Below are 20220 nucleotides of genomic sequence, written 5' to 3' on the forward strand. Positions count from 1 at the left end.
AATCATATAGTTTTTTAAAGTGTGTACTTTCAGAAACCCAGAATATATACACTAGGTCTTCATTTTTATACTCTTTTGTTTTGTATGTGGTATTCTACAAAGCATGTCAGTAATCCTGTGTAGGGGTCCTCTATAGTATTCACCAACATCACCTACCAAATTTGCTTTGCCTACTCTACAATTATTTGTCTTTTGTTACTGCTTTATATCATTAAAAACTTTGATTACTTCATCATTCCCTCTAACTCCAGATGACCTTGTGCCTATGGCAGTCACACTGAACTGCATCCCTGGGCCTGAGGGGTTCCTCACCTTACGGACACAGCACTCCAGTCTGTGCCTCGCCAGCATCCTGCCACCTCTCTCAGCAGTGGTGCTAAGTGCCCTACAGCTCTGGGATTTATGCAAACTCCACTCTTCAGAAGTCTGCTTCATTAATTCTGTTTTTCTAGTGTTTATTTCCATTTCTACTGCCTTCTTTGTCCACTATTATGTCTGTGTTTATGATTTCCATGTTTTAAACCTCAAAGTCATTCCTTAACTTTCCACAAGGAAAAGGACTGAAGACGAGCAAGCAAGCAATCCCTTCCTGCCTGGTGGGAATCCTCCTCATCTGTCAACAGTGCAGACTCTGTGAAGCACTCTTCCTCCAAGCCAGAGGAGAGTCTTCACCTCACGTCACCCCCAATGGGTATAGTGAACTCTCCAGGCTAGATGCTTGTCAAGGTCAGGACCCTGGTGTTGAGAGCTGACTGCCAGTGCACAATGTGGGTAAGAAAGAAGCTTTATTGGGAAATTCACAGGAAAATGCTACCAGAATGCCCTCTTGCTTGAGGGCCCAGTTTTCTAGAGGAAGTGATGTAGGAACAGACCTGAAAGATGAGCAGGACTTAGGCAGAGGGTGGAGTCAGAGTGTATAGTGTAGGAGAAAAAAACTGTCAAAGGCTTGCGTGGAAAAAATGGAGTTTGCTTTAGCAACTGAAAAAGTCCAACAGAGCTGAATGCAGTGAGGTGTGGTGAATACCAGGGCTGAAGAGTCAGCAGGAAGTGGAGTGGGGAAGGCTCTGCAAGATGGGACACAGGAAGTTGTCTGAAGAGTGGAGCCAAGCCAGGTGAGAGCTTGAATTAGGGCTGTGCCTGGTGCTGCAGGGTACAGCAGGACAGAAGGGTGGAAGAACTGGGTAGGAAAGGTTGCAGGAGGTATGCAGACACGAGTGGACACAGAGGGCCTAAGACTGGCCTGCTTGCATGGCTAGCCTTGGCTGAGGTCTGGAAATGTGGGTTCTGGCAGAGTTCCCATTGTCTTGAGAGGTTGGTTCGTTGGGCCCAAACTTTTTACTCAAACAATATAGTTTATGTCGAGCTCCTGCTTTTCTTGTGGGAGTCTGGCTTGTAGTACATGGGACGTCACCAGCCCCCATAAAAACTCAAGGCTGGGGGAGCGCGTCCTGCGTGCTCCCTGGAGAGACACTTGGCTGCCTGCTCCGTGACATCCTTGGACTTTGCCCCTTTGGTATGTGACCACAGGCTGAGTTCTATGTGTCCTTCCACAGAGCCGCTGGGCCTGGGTTGTCATGACGTCCCTGACAGGGTCCACTGTAGAGGAAGACAGGGAAAACAACCCCAACACCAGGGGCAGTGGGTCTGATACATCTAGAAGGGCAACTGGAGCAAGTGACAACAGAAGGCCTGTGTAGGTAGGAACAGGAAGAATACTAGGCACCTCCTAGTTTCCACCTGCATGAGAGTCGCTGGAATCTAACTCTCCCATCTGGGCCCCCAGTTCCTAGCACAGTGGCTGCAAATATAGAGCTAATTAGATGGGTTCTTTCGGCATTACTATTTAGTTTCTTTAATTTTAAAGACCAACACACCTATTATGAAATTTGTGACATAAAAAGCAAAAATATTAGCATAAATTATTGACATTTAATTTCCCTACTTGTAAAATAGCAGAAACACACCTCTTTTCAGGTTCTCGTAAGGTTTGTGATAAGAATGTGAAGTTTTCAACAACACCCCATCTTGCATTATCATCATGATATTCTTTAGCTCCTAAATTAAACCTCAAATAAGGGAAAAATAACTTCAACATTTTCATTAAACCTGGATTCCTATTAGAACTGGCAATGAGGGCTGGGGGTTGTGGCTCAAGTGGAGAGCGCTTGCCTAGCACATGTGAGACACTGGGTTCGATACTCAGCACCACATACAAATTAAATATATTGTGTCCACCTAAAACTAAAAAATAAATATAAAAAAAAAGAATTGACAATGGATCTGGTTCATGATGGGATGGAGAGATGTGGGAATTTCATGCTGTGGGGCACACAGTATAGCAAATTCCTTAAGGCTCTCCCGACATTGAACAAGGCACACAGAGCAGCACTTACTTGGGTATTGATGGCAATGCCCGTTCACCTTCTGGGAAAAAAAGAAAAGAAAAAAGAGATATGAGGTTGCTTTCATTCCTTTTGAAGAGTTTATACATAGAAGCCAGGGAGAACAGTAAACCTCCTCCTGGGATTTAGCAGTACTCCTTTAAACAAGTCAGTACACTGTGTCTTAGCTGTCCAAATACCTACCATAATCACAGACTGTTATGTGCATCCTGTTCAAGAGGCTTGCTGAATCATAATAAAGAACTAAGGTGAAATGTTGATAAAAGATTTCTAAAATCAAAATCAAACTTCTTTGCCAAAGATCCAAACATTCTGCATTTTGATAAAACTATTCACCGGTAACAGCTCCAAAACCTATGTAGGCAGCCTGGTGAAACACCAGGGAAACAAGGCTCAGGTGAGTGTAAATGCCAGAGGGTTCCTGCACCCGAGAAGCAGAGGCACGGGGAGGACCCCCTGGTCAGAGAGTGTGCCACGCAGCCACCTGCCATTGTGCTCAGAGTGGGCCTCTCTGTGCAGAGCAGGACACCTCTTCCTTTGGGGTGCAGTAACTGGCTCACGCAGGGGATCACGTACTCTCCTCCAGCCCCCTTCTAGGAGTCCTTCCTGATTTTCGCCTCTTCAAATCCAACTTTATTTTTCTCAGTTCTGCTGATCACCATTTGATACATTGTACTGTGCTACTTACTTTCTCTTAACAGTTTATTCATGCTATTCATGTCTCCATGAATCTCCCAGGCATGCAGGGCCTGTGTTTAGTCTGCTGATACATTACTGACTCGTGTCTGGAAAGCAGTGCACTGACACCTGCACAGCACCTGGCACTGAGGCGGCTCTCAGGCCACAGCTCAAGGAAGGAGGACCTTCCCGACTGACTGTCTCTTTCAGGGGCACTGCAAGACCTGGGTAACAGGTCAAGAACAGGACCCACGGCGGAACCGTACAGCTCAGTGCCAACAGCACCGCCTGCTGAGCTGGACAGCCAGCCAGCATGCCCCCAAAGACCACAGATCAGAGGGGGGAAGCCCATGGTGAGCTCACTACCCCCGGGCACGACCACTGCACCACACCCAATACCATCACTTAGCAAGATGGCCTTTCCAATGACACAGGGGTGTGATGTTTAGATTCAGCTTTTAAAATTTTTGAGCTTTATGAAATTTCTACTTCCTCTGAGAGCAAATCAATCATTCCACTTGTGAATAATAGAGATTCCAAAATAGCTGGGCATGGGCAGAAGCTCGCTGTGACAAGGTGAACAACAACCGGAGAGTGCTGACAGCAAATTTGAAGAAGTGAAAAGAAGGCAGCAGACACCCCACCAGAGCATCAGGAGACGACCTGCATACCCACTGAGCACTCTGTCTGGGAATTAGGCATCAGCATTCCGTTAGAGCCACTGGACTGGTACATGATCCAACACAGCTCCTTGCATCTATCAGGATTGGTCTTACTACTCTGAATACACTCTTTTTAGAATCTTTGCATCACCTTACATTTTGTTTGAGTTGAAGGACTTCACAGTTCAATTTCTGAATAAAAGATTTTATCTACTGCTCTTCATGCATTTAATAAAGATTTGCTGTAAGAAATCGAAAAAGGTGAAGCTTACCCAGTGAAGAACGTGGGAAAGCTGAAGTCTGGGTCCCTAGGAGCAGCAGGCCACTTAGGCTCTCATGCCTTCCTTATGCCACAGGCACTTAAAACATACCCTGGTGTGGACATATAGGCATACACCTACATGTGGGTGCTGTTGTTTGTTTACTGATTCCCACTCTGCTTCTAGCTTCTACTGTCAGGGACAGTGTAACAGTGATTATGCCTGAGGCAGTGCTGCTGTGGAACCAGCAGCAAGCCCTCCTAGTGCCTGCTGGCAATGGTGCACCAATGGCACCAAGTACATGGCAGCATGCTTCCAAATCTTGGCACAGTGGCTGATGCTGCTGGTTATTTTTTTTGAGGGGGTGCCAGGGATTAAACTCAGGGGCATTCAACCCCTGAGCTACATCCCCAGCCTTATTTTGTATTTCATTTAGACACAGGGTCTCACTGAGTTGCTTAGCGCCTCGCTGTTGCTGAGGCTGGCTTTGAACTCTCGATCCTCCATGTCTCAGTCTCCTGAGCAGCTGAGATTAAAGTCATTTGCCACTGCGCCGGGTAATAGCTTCTGTTTTTAAAAACAACCTAATAAATGCAAAATGACACATGTCCATTTGGGTCCATGTTTACGGGACATCTGCACATACATTCTTTTTATGTTGGGCTGCTTTTTATTTAATAAGCTGGAAGAACATGTGAAAAATAGAAAAATAAAGAGTTTTAATTCTTTACTGTATGCCTCACAAACATTTTCCCTTTCCGTGTCATAGCTTTAGAGTGTTCGTCTTTTATGAAAAGGAGTATTTTAATTATGTAGTGACACCTATCACTTCTCTTCCACCTTCTGGGTTTTAATTGCATGCAGTAGTTCACACCCTCTCTGGCAAAGAGCACAGCTTGCCTCAGAGAGCAAGTTTAAACTTCACAATTCTTTCTTCCAAGGGGAAGAACTGATTCTGAACGTTCCTACAGGCCCAGGATAGGTCAGCTGATGCCCTGCAGTCAGGGAAAGGCCACATATTGATGCTTGTGGAGCCTGGTCAGGACATCTTTGTCCAGCTTGTGGCTTTTATGATGTTTTCTGCCAATAAACATCACCTTTAAGAGCACTAAAAATCCAAAATAATGATGGTAGATCAATGCACAAAGTACACATGAGCATGCCCAGAGATCACACGCAGAGCTTACTGGCCAGTTCTTACTGCTATGCTCTGTTATGCACCTGCATCTGTACACTCTGCCACTCTTAAGCAGTTTGTAATCTAAAGACAGACCAGAATATGTCATTTTTGTTGAATGTGTATTGCCAGAAAAACATTGTAACAGATTTGAAAAACACAATGTTATTTGAATTTTTCTTTTATTTTAAAACTTAGAATGTACTTTAACTGATAAAAACCTGTATGTCATAAGTATTACAGGATGCCTCAGTACATGTATGCACGGGATCACGGTCAGATCAGGACAGACCCAAGCCACCCCAACACATTCATCATCCTTCATGGGGAGACACTCAAGACCCTCTCTCCTGGCTCTATGAAAGACACTACATGCCAGAACTTCTGCCCCCACAGTGCACCTCCATCAGACCCTCCCATCTTACCCTCGCTCCTGCCCACCCTGCCCACCCTTTCCATCGTTCTGGGGGAACAAATCTCAATTAAAAAATGCACATGTGGGGCTGGTTTGTAGTTCAGTGGTTGAGTGCTTGCCTGGCATGCTTGAGGCACTGGGAGGGAGGGAGGGGGAGAGGGAGAGAGGGGGGAGGGGAGAAGGAGGGAGGGAGGGAGAGAAAGAGAGAGAGAGAGAGAGAGAGAGAGAAAGAAAGAAAGAAAGAAATCGTGTCCATCTACAACTAGAAAAAAATTTTAAAAATGCATACGTGGCTTTCCCACATGTATTTTTGACTACCATGCTTGACCTCAATATTATATCAAATAGGCAATAAATATGGTTTTGCCTCCGGGGCTTATGATTAAATTGTTATGTATAAGGTTGGGCTATAGCTCAGTGGTCGCGTGTCTGCCTAGCAGGCCAACACCCTGAGTTTGGTCTTTGGCACCACAAAAATTACAATCGTGTAATAGATACATATGCTGGGATTCAGAATAAGATGAGAAACTATCAAGCTGAAAAATCTATTCTAAAAGAAACTTAATAATCTATCCTAAAGGACCGGCAGCAGCCAACACCCAGCCCTCCATGCAGAGCACTTTCCTTTGTGTTCTTCCCTGTGAATGAAATTCTTAAAGTACCTCATCTCATGTTCCCCAGCAGAGCCTCCTCCCTTCAGGACCAAGACGTTAGTTAACTGTGCAACAGGTATGAGAAGATGCTGATGCCTTCAATGTGGAGTGGATCAGTGCCTACTGTTTGAATGTTGTTACCATGTATTAAACATACTCACAAAACAGTGATAAAAGACTTTTTGGTAAGTTAAGATGAAATTAGAAAATTATTTACTAAAAAAGGAGATATATGATATACTACATTTTAACATTTGCTCCAAAGCACTTTCTGAAGTATTCGCCCAAGACATTTAAATATTTTCAAGGTATGTACTCCTATTTAAAGCACAAAGTGAAAAATCAAACACTTGTGGCTGCAAAGGTTTTAACTGAAGGGCGCTTCCAATATTTCTGAAAGCAACTTCATTACTACATTTTAGATAAAGAAAACTTCAACAAACATACATGTTTTAGAAGAACACATAGACAGGTTCCCCTGGTGTGCTCTTCATGGGAAGAGCCTCTGCTAGGTGCACCATATCCAGGCCTCATGCAGATGGAGCTCCGTCAGTGTAGTGTACCTGTGGTCTCAGCTCTTGCTCCAGAGCACAACAGTGTCCCCTATCGTCTAAAGTGACTCCAATTTGAAAGGCCCACTGTGCCTAGGGTACTCTGGCCAGATGTTCTCCTCCAGGGCTGGTGGGGCTCTCTGGGTTCCATCCCAGAAGCCAGTCTTTGTCATTTGCTTTGCTTGTGTGTCCCTCCACTCTGGTCACTATTTAACTCGATCCAGCTTGTTGGACACACCACATAGGCTTTGGGATTCTTTCTAGCCATCCTGGTCACTGAGTGACTGCTGGAAGGGGTGTCGGCCATCAGGGCAAACTCTGCAGAGTGCCCATCTACCCTGCTGCAAGCCACTTTATGTTACCATTTGGGACCCACCTAACAACCCTACAAGATGTCACCTTCCCTCTTTTACAGGAGTGGTCTCAAAGTCAAGGCTAATCCAGTACATCAAGACCCAACAGGACTGGATAATGTGACTGAGCTTCTGTGCAAGCCCGCTCTTCTAACAGGAAGTCACTGACCTCCCGCACCATGCAGGCAGGTTGGCTGTCAGGCTTCCTGGAGCCAGGCACTGACAGATGGCAGTGCTGCGGACTCGCAACATGACCCACAAGCTGACGCAACTCCAAGGCCCAGGCCTCCCCATTTGATGCAATGCTAGTGTCCTGCTGGGAATATTTTCATTTGATTATTTCAGAACTCCAGATTCTCTGGAGTATTCTTTGTTTGCAAAATCCCTGTGGCACTTCCGAGAGGACAGACTCCTTTCTAGTTGTTTATTCTATCTAATTATTTGATTTCACATCATGATTTAGAATTTATTTTGTTCAACTAGTCTAAGCTTTTGAAGTACTTTAGAAAAAAAAAAGAAACTTTATTTAATGAGTTAAAAGGGATGCTTTTTAAAAACAGAATAAAAAATGTCGAAATTTTACTTAAAAAGTACTCATTGTAACTGAGAAAACACTCTAAGTGGGTTGTGCAAACAGGGGCCTACGAGTGCAAGCCAAGCTGTGTTTACACTGCACTTGGGCCCAGTACCAGATCACCTACCCAGAGACGCAAGCATCAGATCATGGCACCTTATGCATCCATCTGGCTTTCCCGTTACAGCATGACAGAACCAGGAGAAAACTGCCAAGGGAGCCCCTCCAACTGCTCAGGAGGAAAGAGGGGCCAGGACAGAAGCAGAGCCTCACCTCTCTGAGGTCTGATGATGAAGGACTGCGTGGCTCCGCTCACCAGCCGGCAGTACCCGTCTATTAGGTCCGCCATGTTCTCAGCGATGCTCAGGGATGGGGCTGTCACTGTCAGAGGCTGAATAGGAGAAAAACCAAGAAAGAGACACTATTGTTCTTCCAGCAACCAGAGAGACAGCTGCACTGACATCAGACCTCCACAACATGGGTCCGGCGGGGGTTGGGGGGGAGTGTGTGAAATAAGGCTGTCCCCAGACTGGACTGCGACAGGTAGGCTGCTAGTTAAGGACACCATTCCTTGGATGTGAGACACAAGACCACCCCAGGGGAAAAGAGGACAATCACTTCAACTGAAGCTCAGAAAATGGAGAAAAAAGGTGGGAAAATATTTTTCTTCAGAGTGTCTGGCTCCCCTAGCACATTCTGATTGGGGAAGAATTTAGATAATCGGTGAGCTGAAGTAAAACTTGTTTTAGAAGTGAAACTAATGTGGTGTCAATTTTTATTACTGTCCATCACAATTTTTCTAACATTAAACAAAATTAGTAAAATTCCACTGTTTTTAGCATACATAGAGTGCTCTGCCCAAACATATAAAAAAATTACTCTTTTCAAATGTTCTATTTGATGAATTTCCTAAGACCCATCTTTAAGTGTTCTCTAGGTCACAATAAAAGCTGCATTTCATTTTCAAATCCAAGAACATCCTAATTTGGTGAGCACTCACGTCTCCCACCATGTGATGTGCCCCCCTCAAGCCATCACCCTGAACGTTACTAGGGGACAAGAAGGAAAGGCTCGAAAATGATGCTGGAGTTCAGGCTTCAGGACACTGCAGTTTGCAACAAGTTTTCAGTATTCTATGGGAGTATTTGTTAATCCTGATAATCAATAAACTACATGGCATGCAACTCAAAACACCTTAGAGTGGAAGAGCAATGAAGCGAGCAGGGGAGGCCCAGGTGTTCACTCGACTGTCCACAGAGAGCGCTCAGAGGGTCATGCTACCTGGTGCTCATCCGAAGACTATTTCTGGTGACACTGCTTGCTTTTAATACACTGCAACATGGTGATTTAGAGTAAGGGGCATGGGTTTACCTGCTGCAGTATGAACACATCCCTGTCAAAACTAAGACTATGGCCAGGCTGTGCCTCAGCTTCTTCATCTATGGTATTCACCAAAATAAAGGTACCTACTTTGCTTGGTTGTGACACCATCACAAGCCTCATCAGCATGAGCCACTGCTGCTATTACCCTGTTAGTACCTACAGCATATCACATACAACACAGGTTCACAGAGTAGATACAAAGACATTATTCCAAGAACTTGATTTCCTTGATGCTTTGTGATATCTTTAAATCATCTTCAAAACACTGTTCTTGATTAACTTAAAATTGGTCTCCTGTCCCTTGGGGATAATTATTAATTGAAAAGCAACCCTTATAAAAATGAGAAAGTTGTGACTCTGATGATCCATGAAAATTTCACCCTTATCCTAAAACACATCATTTCTAAACTGGTAGGATGCTTTGCTCTCCCTCCCAGTGAGTGCCAGGGTCCCTTACCTCGGGTGCACCTGCGATTTTGAGCTGTAGCATTCCTTTTCTGTCTTTGTCTTCACTGTTGGAATACTGAATGGTCTGCACTTGGTTGAAGTCAGCCAGATGTGTGGGCTTTGGAAAGGAAAGCACAACATTCTCTTTACCAGTTCTGTTGGATATTCTGTCAAATTCTGTGGCCCCAACTGCTAGCTCCTTCCTCTGAAGCCTCTCCCCAGTCTGGAGGCTGGGGAGCACTGACCCTCCACAGAGCCTGCACAGCAGCGGGCAGTCAAAGAGCTGTCTCCTGCACTTCACATTCGGGACATGTCTGTCCTTTTTACTGTCCTGAGGATATCCACACGAATGAGCCGGTGAGGGGAGAGCACATCTCCCACAGGAGAGAAGGAAGCAGGAGCAGCCCCTGCTTTGACCCACTGGCCAGCCCAGATGGGCACCTGCAAACTGGCTGGAATGAGGCTCTGAGGCACTAGAAGTTCTGTGGTGTGCTAGGGCAGGGAGATTGCAGGCAAGCAAAGGTCTCCAGGAGAAAGTGGTATCCCAAAACCCCATCCTGCCCTGACTGGACTCCAGGACAGTCAGAAATGACTATGGTCCAGGTTTTCTTTTTGGAAAGACAAGACATACACAGTGTCTCCTGAACTCCTAGCACTTAATGACTATGGTCATTGTGCATGGTGATTCCTAAATGACTGGCCTAGCTATGGCCAGTTCCTTAGCATACCCAAGGTATCATGGAGGGTACCAAGGGCTTGCAGAAGCTGCTCTTCAGTAAGGGGCTCAAACTGAGTGCCCTTCCTCGAAAAGCATCTTCCTGATCTGTTTTCAGGGATGCAACATGTATAGTATATACATTGTGTCCCTTTAGGCCCCCACTCTCCAGCCCACCATCTCATACTGTGCTATGGTTTCCTTACTGGCTCCCCTCACCCATGCCTGCCCCAACCTGGAAATCTGGGAGATACTTCAAAAATGTAAAAATCAGAGCCTTATACAGTGGTGTGCCACTGTGATCCCAGCTACTCGGGAGGCAGAGGCAGGAGGATCACAAGTTCAAGGCCAGCCTCAGCAATTGAGTCTCTGTCTCAAAGTAAAAAATAAAAAGGGCCGGGGATGCAGCTCATCCACTGGGCCCAGCATGGGCAAGTCCCTAGATTCAGTCACCAGCACCTCAAAAAATAAAAATTAAAAAATGAGTAAAAATGTAAATCAGATCATATTTCCCTAATTTAAAAGCTACAACCCAAGTGCCATAACTCACGTGACATATAAGATGACTTCTGTGATCAGACACTCTACGTGACATGACCCCCTCCCTACCTCTCTGATCTAATTCCCCACCATAATCTCCTCAGCTGAAATCTGCTCCAGACTCGCTAGGGTAAAACCATTCCAGGGGGTGAGTGGCTTCTAGTGGACCAGAACCTAAGGCATGTAAATGATGACCAGGGCTGCTCAAAGGTCACCAAACATGGCTTTCCCAGGTCCTAGAGCGGGAGGCTGTATTCACTGCACTGACCTGCCCAGGAACACACCTCATGTGTGTCCCAGGAATGGTACACTGCATGTATTTGAAATTTTACTAAGAGGGGTCACTGTTGCAGAAAGGGCATTGCCAGGGTCAGGAGTGCCTACAGTGTGTCTGTGTCAGTCTCCCTTCATAACCAATGCACGTGCACATATAAAAGGAGGTGGAGATACAAACATTAGTAACCTGGTGTGGCCCATGAGTTTTGGGTGCTGCTATCTCAATTTTTTTTTTTTTCTTTTTAAATTCACAAGTACAGTAAGAAATTCAGGGTATGGAAATGACACACTGGAATACTTTTCCTTACTTTTTTTCAGTCTGCTATTTCTCCTTCTCACTCTGACATTCTCTCCCTCAGGGCTCTTCCCTACCACTCTCCCGCCACACTGCTATGGATTACTTCTGGTCGTCCATCCTCTCTCAGATTCTAAGCAGGTACACCTGACAATAATGCTGTCCAAAGTATTTCACATACCCAGACTAGTGCACTATTGAACCATTGGACCCAGGTTAAATCCCCAGCAAAACACACAAACATCAAAACTCAATACCTCTCCAGATAAACTGGAACAGCCCTATCAAATTCTAACATACGTAACATGATTCATTTTCTTCCAAAAGTAAAGAATTCTGAAGAATCTCAACAGGGGTCTAGGATTTCTCCTGTCTTCGCCCCCTTGAGCAAGGGGTACCACTCAATGGCAAGGCCTGATGCAGGGTGCTACCTTGGCAGAGCAGCACCCCATCTCATTACCCTGACTCCTTTCTGCCTACAGACTTGTTTGAGAGGTGTCACAGGAGCAGACTTACATTGCAGCCCTTGTCTGTTAGGTAACTGATCCCTTCTTCGGGGCCGATTGCCAGTTCCACTGAAATAATCCAGCTTGACTTTTGAAGGTCAAATAGGTGAGGACAGAGGAATGAGAAGAAAAAGAAAGATTTTAGATCAAGAGTCATGGATATATTAAAGGAGGGGGCTGGCTGGCTTGGCTTGCAATTAACCTATCTAAAAAAAAAAAAAAAAAAATTAGAGAAAATATAACTTCACTGCTCCTGGGCCTCTGGAACCTAGAGAGGGACACAGTGTGACCCTTCCAGCAGGCCAGAAACCAGTATTTTCTTTGACAACATGATCTGAATAGGCAAACCAGGCCTTGGAGAACAAATTGCAGGTTGGAATAAAAACACCTAAGTATGAACACAGTCGGACAACTTCATTCTCACATTGATTATTTTTTTCATTTTCCCCACTATGAAGTGACAAAATAGTATTCTCATTAAAAAAAAAAAAAAAGACACAAATTAGTTCTTTGAATCTGAAATTTAAATACATATAGATAAGAAAAAGCAGAAGAAGCTGGGCACGGTTGTGCATGCCTGCGTCCCAGCGGCCTGGGAGGTTGAGGCGGGAAAATCACAAGTCAAAGCAAGGCACTAAGCAACTCAGTGAGAACCTGTCTCTAAATATAAATAGATAGGGCTGGGGATGTAGCTCAGTGGTCAAGTCCTTTAGTTCAATCCATGGTAAGTCCCTCCACCAAAAAAGGAAAGAAATAGCAGAAGAAATCAAAGTCTGGCCTATTTCTCCGTGGTCCCATACTTACCCCCAGGGCACACTTGAAGCATTCTTTATCAAATCTGTACACTGGAGAGAGGATCTCAAAGAATTTCAGAATACTTTCTTCTCTATTAAGGTTGGCAAACTGTCTAAACGTTTGTTGGATCAGTTTTCTTAAAGTTTTGGCCTGCAAAATAAAATTACAAGAGAGTGTTTTAGAGACAGCAATGAGTAAAGACTGCAGCAATAGTAAGATTTCTTCACTGCCCACTACTTAATACTACTTAATGCGTGGCAAGGTTGAGTACATTCAGGTACCACCTGTTCCACTGTTACCAAGGAAAATCAATATGGCTTTTTGAAGGGTATCACAAATCATCAACTTAAAAATCCCAATCTTTGATCCAAAAGGTAAAATTCGGACGTGAAGGCAATCTAGCCGCAACATCTGTTGTCCCATTAATTGACAGGATTGATTCAGCTGATCTGGCTGGCTAGGCCAGTGTTCCCTCCTCCTTCGCGGCTGCATGTGTGTCCCTCCTGATGCTGTGTGTTTGGCCAAAAAGGACGACCTTCCCTGATAGAGGAGGACAGTCTTGGGTCAAGGGTATACAAGTAGCTGTGCCCCCCTGCTAGAACCTCCAAATGAGCTCTCCAGGACATTATTCTTTTTTTTTTTTTTTTCCTATTTTGGTACCTGGGATTGAACTCAGGGGCACTTGACCACTGAGCCACATCCCCAGCCCTATTTTGTATTTCACTTAGAGACAGGGTTTTACTCAGTTGCTTAGTGCCTCGCTGTTGCTAAGGTTAGCTTTGAACTCGCAATCCTCCTGCCTTTGCCTCCCAAGCCAGTGGGATTACAGGCGTGTGCCACTGCACCCGGCCAGGACATTATTCTTTATAAATGACTGAAGACAGATGCAAAGATTCAGAAACAAGGAGACTAGGGCAGGGCCGTTTACAGGGACATGTGGACTGGCTACATACTTCATGACGTATCCACCTACCCTACTGACATTCTAGATGGCCCAGAAACTGCTTTGTGTAATTAATTTAATGATATTAAAATCCACACCATATTGTTATGCAACAGAGATGACAAAGCTCTCTGCATGAACAGTTCCCAGAAAAGAGCGCAGGGGAGCCTCCCATGGACTCGGGCCTGCCAAGCATGCAGTCATGGGCACATGAAATGGCAAACAATCATGGTTTTTACCTTGGAGGGGATGATCAGTGGCTTCTGGTCCTCTTTTGCTCATTTGTGATTTCAGTTCCTACACATGAACATCTGGCTAGCAGAGCTAGTGCTTCCCAGGGGGAAACCTCAGCCCATGGTGTGAGAGGCAGCTGCAGAGGCCATGTGGTAAGGTCTGAGAGGGTGAGAGCTGCAGGCTGAGGTGGCCATGGTAGGGAACCAGCTATCACCTTGCTGTGATGCCTACTCAAGAGCTTTGAGCAGAGGATGACCTTATTCACCTAGTTTTAATAGGGAAACTTGGGCTGCTGTGATGTAAACAGCAGGAAAGGAACAGGAGAGACTGAGTAGGAGGCTAACAAAATAATCCAGGTGGGAAGTGACTGCACAAGTGTGGAAGCAGAAAAGGGGTGAGCAACAGTCAGATGCTGGTAAATAAGAGCTGGCATTGACCTGCCGCGGCAAAACTGTGGGAGGAGCAGATTGGCAGGAGAAGGGTGGGGAGAAGAGTAGGAGAATATAAGAAATCCAGGCAGAGCTGTCTAGCAGGTCACCTTCAGTACAGAAGGAAAAAAAGCTGGGAGACTGGAAGGCAGGAGTAGGGGGAGATGGACTAGGTGACTCGCTAATCTCAGTGGCCTTGGGTAATGGCGAGCTGCAGTTGCTGAGGCTGGTACAGGTGAAGTAGGAGGGTGTGGCTACTTATGCAGGTGACAGCCTATCTGGAGGGTCTGGGTGGTCCCATGGGAGTCATGGGATTACTAATCTGGGTGTTCAGAGAGGGTTACACACAATGAGGGGCTGCAGCTGGTGAGATGAAAAACCAGAGTGGGAGGCTGAGACAGGGGAGGGACACGACTGGAGGACAAGTGTCCTTAAGCAGAGTGAGGGTGCTAGAGGGTCACCGAAGGCAAGTGACTTGTGTTTAAGCTCTAGATCTGCTCCTGCATACAGAGGGAGCGAGAAGTGCACTATCTGTGGCTGGCTGTGTGGGTGTGACGGTCCCCTAGAAGACTGCGCCCTGTGGGTGATTCTTCTCTGGCCTGCAGTGGGCCAAAGGCAGTTTTCTCATTACAGAGCAACACATAGTACCCTAGAAGCTGCAGAATGTAAACAGACTCTAAGAGCAGGTTCCTTCCACTCCAGAAAAAAGGCACTAAGAGAATTCTTTTGGGTGCTTGGCATTTGGAATACACTGAAGAACCAGGGCAGACACTTTATTTCCAGAAATCTAGTGTAGCTGGAGAAAGCCTCCAACCTGTTGTCAAGGCCACATAGGACACTGAGAGTTCTGTGTGCCCAGTGCTTGGAAGACAATGACTAACACCATGAGACTGGCGCCAGAAAAGCCACACATCAGCCTGCCATGGATGTGAGTCCATGTCTTCACAATGACCCCTGTAAGACAGATACTACTGTTCACAGATTAGCAAATGGAGACTCAGAAGGTTAGGTCAGGAGGCAAGGTCAGAGGAGATGGCTGCAAGTCCAGGCTGCAGGAGCTCTCCTCACCAGCTTGTCAGCAGCACAGCAATGCCTACTCTAAGATGCTCTCCAAACTGCATTGTGAAGAAATGACCACCAGGTTCTGCAGCCTCCCCTCACCCTGAATTTGATTTCAACAGCACTCTGGTAAGATCTTTGTGGGCAAGAAGCCTCTACGATGGCTGCCCACAGCTGAACTCAGCTAGATGCATCAGCCTGGTAAGCAGGCGACTCTGCACAATGACCTGGATTCTGGGGGCCCGGTTCTCTCACATAGCTCAATGACACTGCCCTTCCTGCATGAGAGCAGGTAGACAGTGCAGACCTCCTCACTTCAACACTGTCCCAGAGCCCGCTGCCAATGTTCGGATGAGAAGAAAATCTACATTAGCAAGCAGAAAACAAGTCCTGCAAAGGCCCTGGGGGCCAGACCATCTTTCCTGGCGTGGGGGATACCACAGATTAGAATGGGCAGCAGCTGTGGAGTGGAGGTCAAACAGGCACAGGGACCACAGTGCGATGGCTCTACTGTTCACATCAGTGGGAAGCTGACAATTGTTCCCAGCTCTAACCCAGATATGCACAGATTGGCAGAAATTAAAACTCTGTAAACAACTCAGTTCTCTGCTTTAAACCTTGATATGGTTTGGATGTGAGGTGTCCCCCAAAGCTCACATGTGAGACAATGAAAGAAAGTTCAGAGGTGAAATGATTGGTTATAAAAGGCTGAAACTAATCGGTGCATTAATCCCCTTACAGGGATTACCTGTGTGGTGGCTGTAGGCAAGTGGGGTTTGGCTGGAGGAGGTGGGTACCTGAGGCACGCCTTTGGGGTGTATACTTTGTCCCTAGTAAGTGGAGCTCTTGCCTTTCCTGAGCTGCTTTCCTCCACCACACCCTTCTGCCATGAGGTTCTGCCTCACCTCAGGCTCAGAGCAATGGAGTCAGCCATCAGCCCCAAATAAACTTTCCTCCTCCAAAATTGTTCTTGTCAGGTCTTTTGGCCACAGTGATGAAAAAGCTGACGAAAACAGAAATTAAGGGGTCAATGGAGGTGTTGTTGTGACTAACCTGACCAAGTGTTTCAGGAGCTTTTGAATCATTCTGGAGTTTCTAGGAGGAATTTTGAGATACTTAAAGATGCAGGCTGGGAAAGCTTTGGAATGTTGTGATCAGAGCTTAAGAGGCAATCCTGCTGGCAGTTCAGATGGCAGACTGCTAATAAGACAGTAAAGCCCAGACTTGAGAGGACTCTATTAGAATCTAAAGAAGTTGTCTGCACTTTGTCCATGTCCTGAGACTTCCTGTGAGGCTGAATTTACTAATTGAATGTACTAATTATTCTGGGGGAGGAAATTTCAAAGCAGCACAGCATTTGCAAGTAGTGTGAATGTTGCTGGTGGCTTTTAGCCAAGTTTGTTGTAATCATAAGAAAGGAGCTGAGCATGAAATTTCGAAAAACTTTCAATTTGGCCACAAAAGTGGAAGTAAAACAGTGGCTACAGAAGGTGTGGTTGCTAAGCACATTACAGCCACTGAAGAGATACATACTTTACCCAGGGACAATGGGAATGATGGTTTGACAGGTCTCAGGAATTGGCCAGATCATCTGAGGCTCAAGGGAGTAAAAGTAAAAAATCTTGAGAAGAGACCAAGGGGCAGGTGCACTGCTTATACAGGAAGTCCTGGGAAGAGTTTCGCCGTGCTCAGGCACTTATAGACACTCGGAGGCTGCTGCAGCCAGGGTCCCTGGAGGTTGGCCTGCTAATCCAGATAGCAGCAGACCTTGGTGTCAACCACATGGTCCTGGTTCTGCAGGAAGGCAGTTGCTGGAGTTAGGGAGTCATGAGACTTTCACCAAGATTTCAAAGGAAGGCCTGGGGGACTAGGCAATGCATAAAAATATGAGGAAGCCAAAGCTGCAGTGGAGAGACCCCACCACCACCACCGAGATTCAAAAATGCCAGTATCATGGGACACCTGCTGAGGAAAGCTGCAGGAAATAAATAGAAACAAGACAAGAGAGAGGCCATGTGGGCTACAACTAGCAAGGCCACATGGGTGGAGCTACAAAGCCCGCTGGAGAGAAGAGCACCATGCCCTGTGGCATGCCCCAGATGCTGACTTTTGGAGCTACAAAAGCTGTTTGCCCAGCTGGATTTCATTCTTGCTTTGTTCTCATCCCATCCCTATTTTTTTTTTTTTTTTTTTTTTTGGTATTGTAGAGTGAATCCAGGGATGCTGAAACACTGAGCCACACTCCCCACCCTTGTTTTATTTTATCAAAAATTACAACTACTCAGCCATGTTAAAACAGCAAATAATTTCTTATTCATCAACCAAATGGTTTTCAGCTATTTCTAGCAATAATGGGTTCCTAGGTCTCTCACATGAAAAGAGTATAATGTGGGGCTAAAAAAGAATAAGTCACCTACAGAGTTCAGGACGGACAATCAGCAGTGCATGCTAAGCACATTCCCTCCTGTTTATAGGGCCTAGATCCACAGCAAGCTTCAAGCCAGGCGGGGCCCCACACACTCTCCATGCCAGGAACTCCCTGCCAGGACTGTACGAATCCATGTGTTCCTGCTCATCATAAGAATGAAGGTAAAAGCACTTTCTTTTAAAAAAAAAAAAAATTTAGTTGGAGATGGACACAATACCCTTATTTGTCTATTTTTTTATGGGGTATGTGGGCTCGAACCCAGTGCCTCATGCATGCTAGGCAAGCGCTCTACCACTGAGCTACAACCCCAGCCCAAGGCTACTTTCTTTAAGAGTAAAATTAAATGGTCCTAATAGTACTATAGAAAACCATGTTATCTTATAACTTGAGAACCCAACAAACCTGTTATTAATCTCTTAACATTGCTAATTCTGAAATTAGATTTCTACTGAATTATGACTTGCTACCTACAGCAGCAATTTTAGGCCCACAGCAAAGCCGCAGAGGCAGCGGTGTGCTCCATGGGTGTATGCCCTGACAAACAAGACACCCTCACCCACCTGGCGCAGCGCTCACCAGGGCCACTGCCATCCCTAACATCCAGACTTCACATGCACTCACACATCGTATCCTCAGCCGCTCCAGCTGGGGCAGCCTCTTGGTCTCCTCACTGCTCAGGACCCTGAGGATCAGAGTTTGCAATGTTCCTGGACATGGGTTTGATTCACTCATATTGCTGGTACAGTGGTTTAAAAATGTGTTTCTGGCAATACTAAATTTAAAGCATCTTTCTAATTTCTGTTTTGCATGTCCATCGTAGTTAATTCATAGTCCACCGAGTACAGTAAGGTGATCCTTCAACAGTTCCATGTGAATGTTAACTGCAAACAAGCCTCTAGAAATCCAAATGTAAGGAGAAAGGGCAGGTAAAACAAAATGATTTTTGGAAAAACAAATGTATTGCCATAGTTTGTTTATGGAAAAACAATTGGAAACTGGCCCAACCACTCTACCTACAGAACTATTCTAGAAGAAACAAGGCAGGCGTCAATATCTTGTAAGATGAAGTTTCAACAGCATTTTGAAGAAGGGACTGTCTGAACACCACCTGATTTGTACTGTAATTGTTATACACGACACAGGAACAACTTTATCTTCATACCATAGTCCACGAAAGTTTGATGGCAAATAAACCAACACTGCAACAATTTATGTAGAAGTTGAAGAAATCTTGGTCTGAGGATATGAATTCCAATTAAACTATTTAAGAAGTCCAACCAACACTATCTGACTTACAAAGTTGATTCTTTTTATTTAAAAGGGCATATCAGAAGCCAGTGCTAAGAACCTCATTTGTGAGCGGCTCCATGAATCTGATGATTCTGCAGCTGAGAGTAGCTAAAAATCAGCTCTGCCTGCATCAAGACCAGCAGCAACCGACTTTCTGAAAAAGCACAACTGCTCTGTGCTTCCCGCAGGTTTACTCAAGTCCTCGGCCATCCCTCCCTAGGACTTAGTCACAGCAAGCCTCATTCATCTTCATCACTCCTATGCTTTCCTGCCTCTGGTTAACGGACTTTCCACCTATTTCCTAGGCTGCTGTTGGAGTTACATTCTAAAATAAAAAGGTGATCATGTCTCTCCCGTCCTGCAAAATCTGCAGCAAGCGCTCAGCCTTCCAGTGCCCAATGAATGAAGGTCCACAGCAAGGCAGACTGGCTCTGCTTAGCCTGATCCCCAAGCAGGGTGAGCTCTGCTCTGCACTGCCAGGTGCAGGTCTGTAGTGGGTGGCTCTCTTTCGTGGTGTGGCAACAGAACAGCAGGAAAACCCAGAGAAGCAGAATTTCCTAGCTCTCAATTCCACCACCTTTCTTAATCTGCACTTCAGGGCTATTCCACATCTTAACCTTGCTCCAGCATCTTTTCTACTTTTCATTTTTCACACTGCTGTTAAGATTTTCATTCTTCCATTTAAGTAGAATTTGCAAACTATTGCTATGTGCCAGGTACTAACCAAGCCCCACACGGAGCATGGAGGATGCAGAGATGCTCTCTTGGTCTCATGGATCTTACAGCACAGTGCAGGCAGGCAGACAAATGCAAACAAGGAAATAGCAGTGGGATCACACATTGAGAGTGAAATGAACAATTAAAATACAGAGCAAGGTCCTATAATTATAAGGAGTGATATTCCCCCTCTACTTTGGTGAGGGATATTGGGAGACAGCCCTAGAACTGAGTTGGTTGAGTCAGGCAGGGGGCAGAGCCAGGGCTCCCTTGACCCCCATGGCACCTGCCTCCCTCCTGCTGTGCTCACCTGTGCACTATGACCTGAAGCCACAGCTCAGGCCTCTTGCAGACTAAGCAAGTGCCCTAACACTGAGTAGGGTCAGGGTTAGGGTTAGTCAGCAAAGGCCTCATTCTCCCAGCTCCAGCAGGTGGCCAG

At 45.7% G+C, this 20220-nt stretch overlaps 1 protein-coding gene across 10 annotated transcripts in view; it reads right to left on the minus strand.

The window, feature by feature from the left end:
* Ptk2 (protein tyrosine kinase 2) overlaps nt 1–20220 on the minus strand; it is a 228940-nt gene that overhangs the window by 84551 nt on the left and 124169 nt on the right. For all 10 annotated transcript variants that reach the window (XR_013154538.1, XM_077105560.1, XM_076835444.2 and 7 more), the window contains 5 exons: nt 12692–12832; nt 11898–11975; nt 9566–9673; nt 7999–8116; nt 2394–2424 (listed from right to left, as the gene is read on the minus strand). Coding sequence is in view for 9 of the 10 variants with exons in the window: in XM_077105560.1 (XP_076961675.1) it covers nt 2394–2424; nt 7999–8116; nt 9566–9673; nt 11898–11975; nt 12692–12832 (476 nt within the window). In the remaining variant the exon portion in view is untranslated. The remainder of the gene's footprint in view (nt 1–2393; nt 2425–7998; nt 8117–9565; nt 9674–11897; nt 11976–12691; nt 12833–20220) is intronic.

The sequence above is a fragment of the Callospermophilus lateralis genome, chromosome 16 (assembly GCF_048772815.1).
Source record: "Callospermophilus lateralis isolate mCalLat2 chromosome 16, mCalLat2.hap1, whole genome shotgun sequence".
Lineage (NCBI taxonomy): Eukaryota > Metazoa > Chordata > Mammalia > Rodentia > Sciuridae > Callospermophilus > Callospermophilus lateralis.